This window comes from Galeopterus variegatus, unplaced genomic scaffold, assembly GCF_000696425.1.
Source record: "Galeopterus variegatus unplaced genomic scaffold, G_variegatus-3.0.2 Scaffold1628, whole genome shotgun sequence".
NCBI classification, from domain to species: domain Eukaryota; kingdom Metazoa; phylum Chordata; class Mammalia; order Dermoptera; family Cynocephalidae; genus Galeopterus; species Galeopterus variegatus.
Window position 1 is genome coordinate 390,776 of NW_007727739.1, and position 12,212 is coordinate 402,987.

A 12,212-nucleotide genomic window follows, 5' to 3' on the forward strand; every position below is an offset into this window, starting at 1 on the left:
CAGGAATTTGAGCATCTGCTGATTTTGGTATCCTAGGGAGGTCCTGAAACCAATCTCCCTCAGATGCCAAGGTACTACTTCAGAAACAACCTCATACTTTTCAATGTCTGACTCTCTGAATGTTTGAAAATGCTTTTATGACTTTATACTTAAATGAGATAAATCAGCCAGTAGATTCAAAGTGAAAAAATTAATTCTCTCATAACTTTTAATATTTATTCCACTGTCTTCTTATAACCAATGCTGTTAACAAGCCTGTGGTCACAGCTAGCTGGATGGCTCAGCTGGTTAGAGCATGGTGTTATAACACCAAGGTCAAAGGGTTTGGATCCTTGTATTGGCTAGCCACCAAAAAAACCCAAACAAAAACCCAACAAGCAGCAGCAGCTTGTGGTCAATCTGGTTTTCATTTCTTTGTGGAGAGTCTATTTTCTGACTATAGATGTTTGTAAATTTTTATTCATCTTTGGTGCGTGTTCTGAAATTTAAGCAAGACCCTGCTCAAAACTCAGTCCGTCTTCAATTCTGGACAATCATCTTGTATTACTAAAAACTTTCCCCTTGATTGTCTCCTTCTGGAAATATTAGACATATTTAGATGAGATCAGGCGCATTCAGGGTAGTATGGCCATAGGATATTTAAAACTGATGGCTCTGTCTCCCTATTTAAAATTACTTTTTCACACTTTCCATTTTGCCCTTTTACACTACATTCTGAGCAAATTCCTCCATCTGATCCTCTAGAAATCAACTCACCTGTTTAAGTTGTATCTACTCAGTTTTTTTTTAATATAATATCCTCTTGTGGCTGTTTCATACTTATTCTAAAATTTTATTTTGCTTGTTCTATTAACTGTTTCTTCAAGTTATTTTGTTGAGTTTTTGAGGTTTTTTTTTTTAGTTTAATGCTCCTATTTATTCAAGTTCACTATTTAATTGCATTTAGTACCCATCTTTCACTTTGTTCGTTTCCTTCAAGTTTGGTAACTTCTTGGTTTTGTGCTCACCTTTGTATATGAACTCTTGCTAGATTACTGTTTAAAATTTAATCTGCTCGCACTGCCTACTTCTGGGAGAAAATCTAGCAGCTAAGCTTCTAGCTAGCCTATGCTAAGTAGTAAGTGAGAATAGGCACACTGCTGTACAGAATAAACCAGTAGAGCTAGTTTTCCAAGTAATAAGTGCTCCCTACTTTTTTTTTTTTTTCCTTTTTGTCTTTGTTCGTGTCCGGCAACGGATCGCAACCCTCAGTATCGCGCCCGGACCGGGACCGGCAACGGGATTGCAACCCTCAGTGCTGCGCCCGCACCTCGCTCAGCCAGTGAGCGGGAACCGGTCCATATGTGGGATCCGAACCCTCGGCAGGAGCGCCACCACGCTCCCAAGCGGCGCACTGTAGCAGTGCGCCACCGGGCCGGCCCTAAGTGCTCCCTACTCCTCCTTTGTGTTGCCATGGAGAAAGAGCATGATGCTTCTCTCCAGCTCAAAACTGCACAGCTAGTTATTATATCATCTGGAAACAGACACTTCTGATACTCCCTCCCTGGTTCAGGACATTTCCTACAACCTAGCAATTCTACACCTAGGCTTATATCCTACTGAAATTTTTGTGCGTGTACATGGGGAGATGTACACATAAAGGTTACTAACAATATTCTTCACAACAGTAAGAAACTGGACACCAGTTAACTAACAGTAGGTGAATATGTAAGTTATGGTATATTAATATAACGGAATATTATATCACAGTAAAAATCACCGAACTGCTACCAACATTAAAAAAAGAACATGGCCGGCCAGTTAGCTCAGTTGGTTATCAGGACCACATTCTCCTTTTTTTCTTTTTCTTTTTTTTTAAAAGATTACCAGTAAGGGGATCTTAACCCTTGACTTGGTGTTGTCAGCACTACACTCACCCAGTGAGCTAACCAGCCATCCCTATACGGGATCCGAACCTGTGGCCTTGGTGGTATCAGCACCACACTCTCCCAAGTGAGCCATGGACTGGCCCCTAGCTCAGTTGGTTAGACTGTGCTGTTATAACACTGAGGGTAAGGGTATGGATCCCCATACTGGCCAGCTCCCCAGTTCAAAAAATAAATAAAAGTAAATAAAATAAGAACAGAATGCTTTATAAACAAAGTCAAAGAATACATTTACATGAAAACAAAGTAGGCAAAACCTAAATCATATTGTTTAAGAACACATTCATAGGTATTAAAAAAGGTATGAACAAGAATAACAAGAATGAACAAGGTAATGATGACAAATTCCAGGATGGAGTTTATCATCTAGGAAGGAGGAAGGAAAATGGTAGCACCAGAGGTACTTTTGAGGGATCAATAACATTCTTTTTTAACCTAGGCGTTGGGTATATGTGTTTGCTATCCTTTTAAATGTATATTTGTTTTACACCTTTTTCTGAATGTATGACACAATTCACCCTAAATTAGAAAAAGACTACAGCAGGTAATCAGGCTATAATTTTGAAACAAACAACTGTATTTCCTCATGCTTATTATATTTCACTGCTTTAAAATAATTTACCTGACAGCCATACATATTTTACTTAAACATTTCCATATCCATATAATTGGTTAATAAAGTATTGGCTAATTTAAAAGTCTTAGAAGATAGCTCTGACACAGGTTTATTTTGTCTCATTTGGAACACAGAATGATGGTTTTAAGATCCCTTCTGTATTTGTCTGCTCAGTCTACCACAACAAAACACATAATGGGTGGTTTAAACAAACTTATTTTCTCAAAGTTTTGGAGGATAGAGTCTGAAATCAGGTGCCTGCATGGTTGGTTTCTGGAGAAAGATCTTTCATGGCTTGCATTCTTCTGTGTCCTCACATGGTAGACAGTGAGTTCTCTGATGTCTGTTCTTATAAGGACACTAATCCTACTGGATAAGGTGCCCATCCTTATGACCTTATTTAACCTTAATTACTTCCTTAGAGATCACATTTCCAAATATAACCACACTGAGGGTTATGGTTTCAACATATGAATTTGGGGTGCACACAGTGAATCCATAACACCCTCCTAATTCAAGATTATTATTCTTTCCTTAGATTATCAATATCTTGGACATGCAAACAGGTGTCTCACCCCAATGATGCAAAACTTCCCTGGAGTAAGAATGTATGACCTTCAGGAAACAACTAAAGAGGAAACAGATATGCATTCTTCTGAGAAGGAAAGGCAATAACAAAGTCTCATGGAAGAAATGACAGAAAGTTGAACAAAACTTCAAGGAATAGGAATGGAGTGAAGAAGAGGTAGCTCATACTTAAGATATCCATTTTTCCTTACAGTTCTGAACCACAGAATGCATTATCCAGTAACTAAGATTGCAGATTAGCCCACAAAAAGTCTTAAACCACAGGTAGTTGAATTCATATTTAATGGCATGGATTAACTTTAGGGACTGTGGCCTCTTTCAATTTCTTTACCAGACAATTACAAGCTAAATGAACTCTGAAGACCTAGTGAGCGAGCCTAAACAACTTACAATGTTGTTTTTTATGAGTGTGAATGTACATACTGATGTGTTTATGAAATGCCTACAGAAAAATACTTCCTGATGTTAAAAATACAAACCTACAGATCCCTGTACTGGCCAGCTGTCAAAAAACCAACCAACCTACAAATGACAAGAAAATTTAAGAAATAGATTGTAATCAACTAACCTTCTTCTGTTGCGTGCGGGTGTGTTGCATCGTTCCCCTGAGAAGTGATGTTGGCTTGGTCGAACTGAAGGGGGCTGCCTATTTGATGTCATCTCCCATGGTCGCATTGGTGGTGAGGGAGCTGGTGATGCTGATGTATAGTCAAAGACTGAATGAGAGAGGCGCTGTCTCTTGGGACTTGGACTATCTTCACTCTGCCAATGCAACAAAATAGATCAACTGAATAACACCTTTTAACGATTTCACATTACTGTATATGCACAGGTGTTTAAATATATTTACCCTAAAAATGTAAAGGAGGAAAAAATCCGCACACAAATATATATGCTATCAATCCAAATTAAAAACATGCTGGGGTGGGGGTGGAGAGGGGAAAGGTGGATGCACAGTAAGTAATATCAAATGAAAAATAAACTGTTTTTAAAAAATCATCATAAAATATATCAGATAACATAGGGTATTCAATAGTGCAATAAGCTTTTGTATACAGTACCTGACCCTCTCTTTAAAATCTCAATCGACCTGAGAAATTCCATTATGTTCTATCGTCAGTTATGTTACTTTTCTATGCATCAATTCTCAGCTGAGAGTTCAGTACAGGAGGGAATATAATGAGTAGGCTCTCAACTTGATTCTAAATCACACTCCTTTCCCTCATTTTTGTTTAAGCCTTTACATTTATCTTCTTTAACGAGGGTTACATGGATAAAAGATTTATATGATCTAGACTGCCAGTTCTTAATTAGAATGTCACAGCACTTTGGGAGTACTTGTCAAGTTTTCAGATTTATATCATCTAGACTGCCAGTTCTTAATTAGAATGTCACAGCACTTTGGGAGTACTTGTCAAGTTTTCAAAGGTTACAGCACAGGCTTCCTAGCTATAAAATTGATATGGATCACTTAATTGTATTTTTAACCTCCAGGATTCCCCAACCAAATCAATTTCCCAATTGAGTCTCACCAAAACTGCCAAAATTACCAATCAGTCAAAAATTTGATGAGGCTGTGTGTTTTCTAATAGAATCTCTCCTATCTCCAATGATACTCCTGCAAGTTCTAATTATTTGGATATTGCAGCACTTTTGGATGTAAAATAACTGACATGTGCTGCTACCGCAAAAATCACCTTAAAACATTAGCAAAAGAGGATATGGTGCTACGTTACTACATGTTAGGTTTTTAAGAGATAAGCATATAAAACATAACTGATTATTTTATTTACATTGATAGGAATGAAGCCAAATAAGTAAATGGTTACATTTGTTCGTTCTATATTACTCAGAAGAGGTATTCCAAAAACCATGTCATTTTCTGCCTATATTTTAGAAATATTATAATCCAATTTCGTCATTATAATTATTTTTTTCCTCATTATAATTAAAATAGGAAACAGCTCTCAGAACCATATACAAAGTATTCTTTTGTAACTCCTTACCACCACACCAGCATTTTCTCCTTAGATTTAATGGTACTATTAAAAGTACTTATTTTTACCCCTTGATTTTAATAAGAAAATCTGATCTTATGTTCTGATAATCCTAAAACTTAAAAAATGGTAAATAACCACTGAAAGTTAGATATTTTGACTGAAAAAGAAAAAGCAGAACCAAGACCAAACTCGTACATGAGCTACACATAAGCACGAGAAACAGACTATCTCCACAGTTGGTAAAACAGATTTGATTAACACTGGCTTTAACCAATCAAGATCATTAGCTTTGATATGTGTCCTACACTACATAATCCACACTGTAAAACCTAATGCAAGTTAAGATATAGAACTTCGAATTCTAGAAATTCACTGCCCCTTAACATGGAGGAGAGAATGCTACAGATCCACATGGTAAAGGTCAAACGACCATGAAAAAGCACTTAGACTATAAAGTACATATTTTCAGTGATGTTCAAATTGTGGGTTTGCAATGTTCTTACTTTACAACAAATGCACTGCCTTTAGTAGAGATAATGAAAGGTGGCTGAGAAAACTTCCCTACCTCTTCTCTCTGTACTGTGAGGGGTTCATATTGGTGAAAAAGAGGAGACAAAGAATAGGAAGTGAACAGAGGTGAGCTATTTATTAGGACTCTGGTAATAAGTCTTATTTTTTTAATTCAAAGTAACAGAAACCACAATAGATAAGAACAATATTGAAAAGTAGTTTATTATATGCAGTGTGGTTTCATCACATCCCTCATCAATTTAGTACTCTAAGAAACTCCACCCCCCCCCCAAAGTCCTCAATTTCTAGAAAAGGGAAAGCAGAGTAACCTACAAAAAAACAAGGACTAGATTAGTATGAGAGTTTCACAGAAATAAAAGATGTTGAAAGTGCTCTGAGGGAAAATAACATTGAACCTAGAATTTTATATTCTGATCAAACTATTAATTTATTGTAAAGGCAAAACAAAGACCTTTGCCAGATGTATAAAGACTCAAAATTTTTTTAAAAAATTCAGTTATTTCTCACATATTAGAAAATTTTACTCCAAAGACAAAGACACACACGCGCGCGCGCGCGCGCACACGCACACGCATGCACACACACACACGATCCAGTAAATCGCAGAGGTAACCCAGAAGTGCAATGAAAAATCCCAGGAACGCGCGCGCGCGCGCACGCACGCACACACACACGATCCAGTAAATCGCAGAGGTAACCCAGAAGTGCAATGAAAAATCCCAGGAATGGCAGTATAGCAAGCCTGAAAGATAGTGATTCCAAATTAGAACAAGAAGTCAGAGAGCTCTGAGAAAAATGCCCTAAAAAAATGGATTCAAAATAGTATGACTGAGGACTTGGAAGTAATTAATAAAATCTAACCATATGGTTCTTCTGTCATAAAAAAATATAAAAGGCATCAGAATCAGAGTCCAGGAAAATAAAAGAGGAAGGCAAATCCATGTAACTTTGTCATCTAAAGCTTTCTTTGAATGAATAGGTAAAGTAATTAAAAGATTACATTATGTTCTCCATGGGCCAAACAGGCCCTTGGTACTACAATTGATAATATACAGATAGCCCTAACACTATGAAAAATATTCACTGGTTGTCAATAACTAAAATCAACATAGGAAAAGACATGAAAGATCATTGTTGCAGTTAGAGAATAGAAAATAAATATTATAAACTTCGATAAAGTAACTCTAAAGACTTCTGTTGTGACAAAAATCATGGCCTAATGTGAAAATCATAAAATAAAGATCTAAAAATAATGGCTTAAATACAAACATATTTTTTAAATGTACTGAACTCAAAAAAATGGGAAATCATCAAGGACCCAGAAACAGGAAGGAAAAGTGAAAACTAGGTTTGTTTTTTTTTTGATGCTCTGAAGAGGGACAGAAGATACAGCCTTATCACTGTGACCTCCGCATAAGTCAAAACTTCCAAAGTAGTACTTACAATAAAAGGAAGACTAGAAAAAAGTCATCCCACTGGCACAGAGATTCAACAAGAAAGCATGTCTGCTCTGTCTGGACTTTGAGTGGAGGAGAGATTTCTCCCCTGAGAATTCGAATCCAGGCTCACTTCTCACACCAAGTTTGGGGTTCAAATTGTCACTACCCATGCTGTCTATGAACCTCTAAGCTTAGAAATATAAAAACTCATCCAGAACTATGCCACCACAAGGATTCCTGATAGAAATAAATGCAAAGCTGAATCAGGAAGGATATTCCCATTACTTAAGCAAGTGGTTCTCAAACTTCTGCATGCTTCAGAAACACCAGACTGCTGGCCCCAAGAACTGGCATTTCTAATATTATGCCAGGTGATGCTTGATGCTGCTGGTCCAGGACCAAACTTTGAAAACTACTGAACTAAGAAATAAGGAACTCTCTTAGGAAAAGTCTCTAAGGATAAGTTACCATAAAAGAAAAATTTGAGTTTTGAATCCTCAGAGGGAGGAGTTCTTTCCCTACTCTCCTTGTTGATTCTGTGCCAGTGGGCTGAATTTTCAAAGTATCAGATGCTGACAACTTAAATCCATAAGATGTTGATTCAAATCAGGTACAAGTACTATCTATCTCTATTGGTACAGAATATTATACAGATGTCACAGTACACAACACTGGTACCAATTTAGCGATCAAGAGAAGTAAGGGAGGGATAATGGGACAGTGGAAAGAAGAAAGATAGGTTTTATACTTAGCATTAAGCAATCTGATAAAATTAGTGCAGAATCATACCTCTGAGTATTAATATTAAACCATTTTTATAACCACATCATTATTACTAGAAATGAAAACCCTGGAGGCAGGCATAAGAATGCACCCCATGATTCCAGAAAAGTCAGAAGTCACTGAATGCTAAAAGGAAAAAAAAATTATATATATCAGGAAGTCTTAGAGATAATAGGAGATGCTATGCTAGACAAACCTTCCCCCAAATAGAAACAGTTCCAAGCTCTACTAAACTGGTGACTAAAATGTACCTCTAACTTACAAGACCATTAGTGAGCCCCAAGGACTTGCTCCCAATTGAACAAGAGGGCAACTAGAGAAGGGGAGCGAAATCCCCCAGTAACCTGCTCCTCTCTCCAATCATAGTTCAGAAGGACTACAAAAAAGCACAGCATGATTTAAGAGTCCCTGATTCTCCTTTAAACTCCTAGATCCTCTCTACTTGGCTTTAACTATCTTTAACAAAAGATAAGGCTTTTCATTCCACAATAAGAAGAAACATTTAACTGCAAATGGCCCAGGGAGAGCCAACTCTCACTGAATTTCATTTTAAATAAATGTGAAAGCACCTAGAAAACTAACACATGCCATATAAACAACTTGCTATTAAAGAATAACCAAGATAAGATCCTTTTTTGTTTTGCAATGGAAGGATATAAGCAGGAGGAAGCAGGAAATTATAACTTTATATTTGGATGACACGAAAATAGTTTACAAAATGAACTCTACACATTACCTCATTTGATCCTCCAAAAGCTAAAGTCTTTATATTTTTAAACTATATTCAGATATACGTGTTTTTATTAGTGAAACTGAATGGAAAGACAGTTCAGGGAATGTATACTGCCCTTGAACTATACACAATGTACACAGTCTTGTCTCACATATGACTTTCATCTGATATTCCTCAGCTCAAATGATTTCACAATAAAATCCAGTCTCTCAGACAAACAATACATCCTTCTGGAACTTTATAAGAGGCTTTGAATGTTGGGGTTTCAAAAGTTACCTATAAGCATGCAGAAACAAAAATTAGAATTTTGCTTTTTGATATGGTCCAAGTTTGTGATTTTTTCATGAAAGCTCAAAGAAAGTAAGTTTGATGTGCTTGGAAAGGGACTCTAGTGGTATAACGTAATACTGCAATCCCATTAGAATGAATAGGGTCCAATATTGTGTGAAAATATTGTGTTACTATCATTGGCTATAACTACTGCTCTGCCAGTACACATGAGCTATAAAGTGGCTTCCTAAATCTAGAGAGGCCTGCATGGCTAGTTTTTGAGTAACAGACCAGTGATGCTATGTCCTAGATTTTCCCCAATTTTTAACTACACTCATGCATCACTGAACAATGATGATATTCTGAGAAATGCATTGGTAGGTGATTTCCCCTTTGTGCAAACATCACAGACTGTACTTATACAAACCAAGATGGTAAAGACTTCTACATATGATATAAGCCTATGGCTCCTAGGCTACAATCCTGTACAGCAAGTTACTATACTGAATATTGTAGGCATTTGTAACACAATGGTAAGTATCTATGTATCTAAACATAGAAAAGGTACAGTAAAAATATGGTATAGTCTTATGGGACCACCTTTGTACATGATGTCTGTTGCTGTGATCTGTTATGTTGCATGTGTTACATGACTGTACGGAAAATATCCCTGATTCACAAAAACTGATCTAACTATATTTACTTCCATCAGAGTACTGGATTTTATTCATCATGTATCTGTAACTATAATAATTTTAAGCTGTAAGCATAAATCAATGGTTAAAATTTAAAATCTGAAGTATAAACATGAAACCAGTGAAAATAGGAAAGGTACTAAAAACAACCTGAAATCAAGAGATCCCTTGAGATACCCACATGGAGGTCTATCTGTAGACAGCTGAAGCCAGAGGCTCGGAATAAGAATTTAGTGGTTTTCAGTATATAGACAGATCATAGGTTAATGAAGCTGCAGGCATGAACAAATTGCTGAAAAAAAGCTTATACAGTAAAAAGACGGCTCAATACCAAACCCTGAGAAACTAACATACAAAGCTGGGTAGCTGATGAGGAGAACAGGGTGGAGTATGATGTAAGCCAGTGAAAGGGATTTTCAAGGATGCAACTGAGAGGTCATGTAAAATGAGGGCTGAAAACCATCCACTGTATTTATCAACATGGAGGACACCGACAAGAGTTATTTCTTACAATATAACTTGGTGTCTGTTATGGCATATCTCTCCTTACAACAATTTTCAGGAAAGTTTTTTTTTCCCCTGCCTTTTCATCAATACTCTTATGAATTTAAGGATAACTCTATGAAGTTCTAAAAACAAAATTCTGCTCATACTTAGGCTGGAATTTTTATTAAAGTCTATAAATTTGCTGAAGAATAGACATTTCTACAATAATTAGTCTTCTCTTTCAGAAACCTAGTATATTTCTCTGTGTATAAATCTTCAAAATTTCAATCACCTAATTAACTTTAGTAAGTTTAAAAAATAAAAGCCTTGTGTTCATAGCTGTCATTAAGATACCACAATACTCCTGAAATCAGTAGTTGTGCCAGACATAAAATTTAAGCTCCCCACAATATACTTAATTACTTTATGAAGGCATACTATTTTCAACTACATTAAATTGGTTGATTGTAAAAACAAAACAAAAAAACCCTGCTAATTTAAAAACTTTCAGATGGGAGTTGACAACAGAGACATGAGAGAATTTTGGGGGGCAGTGAAACTGTTCTATTCTAGATTGTGGTGGTGGTTCCATGTCTGCATGCATTGTCAAAACTCAAAGACCTGTACACTAAAAGGGTGAATTTTACTATACGTTAATTATACCTTAATTTTTAAATTATAAAAATATTGTGAATTCTAATTTTAAATATAGGTTTATTTTTAGAGATATAAATGTGCCTGCACTTACACCTCTTCTTTGAGCAATTAATACACAAAGCCATCACTTTTACAGAAACATCAAAATATCAACCAAATGTGCAACAGGAAACACAAGAATCTTCATGGCAGCACCACTTATAACAATAGTAAAAAAATAAGAAACTACCCAAACGTCAATCAAAAAGAAAGGGGATAAACTGTAGTATATTCATATAATGGAATACTAAAAGAAGTGAATCAACTACACAGCCACACACATTAATATGGATGAATCACAGAAAGAAAAGAGTATGATACCATTTATATTAAGTTCAGAAACAAGCAAAATTAAACAATATAGTATTGAGGGATGTTTTATGTGTTAAACCATACAGAAAAGCAAAGGGATACTAAACACCAAGCTTTACCTGAGGCACAGGTGTGGAACAGCAGGTGGATATAATAAGGAGGTTCATATGGGGGCTTCAAAAGTACTGATAATAATAACTAAAAAAAAATTTTTTTTAATAAAATAAAAAATTTTTAAAATATAAACAAAAAAATAGTACTGATAATAGTTGACTTCTTAAGCTGGATGATGTTTTTAAATTATACATGAGTCTGGGCCGACCCGGTGGCACACTCGGTAGAGTGCGGTGCTTGGGAGTGCGGCGGCGCTCCCGCCGAGGGTTCGGATCCCATATAGAGACCGGTCCACTCACTGGTTGAGCGCGGTGCAGGCGTGACACCAAGGGTTGCGATCCCGTTGCCGGCCACGAAAAAAGACAAAAAGGAAAAAAAAAAAATTATACATGAGTCTGCTTTACACTTTATAACTTACACACATGAAATATTTCATAATTTTAAAAACTAATAAAGCATGCAAAATTTGAAAGAAACACCAGAATTTTTTGCAAATAAAAAGTCTTGACTAACAAAAGAGGTCTAGAAGTAACACAATATGAAACAAACAAAACAGGAGCAAAGTGCAAAAGTTAATAAAGACAGTAACAAAACTGACAAATTGAGACGAATGAAAGAGCTCAAAAATAGGATGAGCTTTTTGTTCAAAGAGAAGACTGGTGGTTGTAAACAACAAGGATCCAGGAGAATATCAACACTTTCTTTTCTCTCTATAACCACCCTACTGACAAGCCACACACCCAACCCCATACTTGGTATGGGGGAGGAAAAAAATCAATAATTTTCTTACTTCTAGAGAAGGGTGGAGGGGAGTGAATGTTTTCAAAAAAGAAAGGAGTTTTATCTAAGATAAGGAAATAGGGAGGGTGCTTTAAGAAAAAAAATGGAAGAGGTAGCTAAGTCTGTTTAAAATGGATTATTCCAAAGGGAAGAAGAAAGGGTTGGGAAGGAAGGTACATGGGGGGGGGGGGGGGGGAGGGGGGGGGGGGGGGGAGAGCCAAGAATAAGAAAAGATAACACATTA

The 12,212-nt window shown here is 36.4% G+C and overlaps 1 protein-coding gene across 4 annotated transcripts in view; it reads right to left on the reverse strand.

The window, feature by feature from the left end:
* Positions 1-12,212, reverse strand: part of RNF38 (ring finger protein 38) — a 147,515-nt gene that overhangs the window by 36,926 nt on the left and 98,377 nt on the right. For all 4 annotated transcript variants that reach the window (XM_008578098.1, XM_008578099.1, XM_008578097.1 and 1 more), the window contains one exon: positions 3,698-3,891. In XM_008578098.1, the coding sequence (XP_008576320.1) occupies positions 3,698-3,804 (107 nt within the window). In that variant the 5' untranslated portion in view covers positions 3,805-3,891. The remainder of the gene's footprint in view (positions 1-3,697; positions 3,892-12,212) is intronic.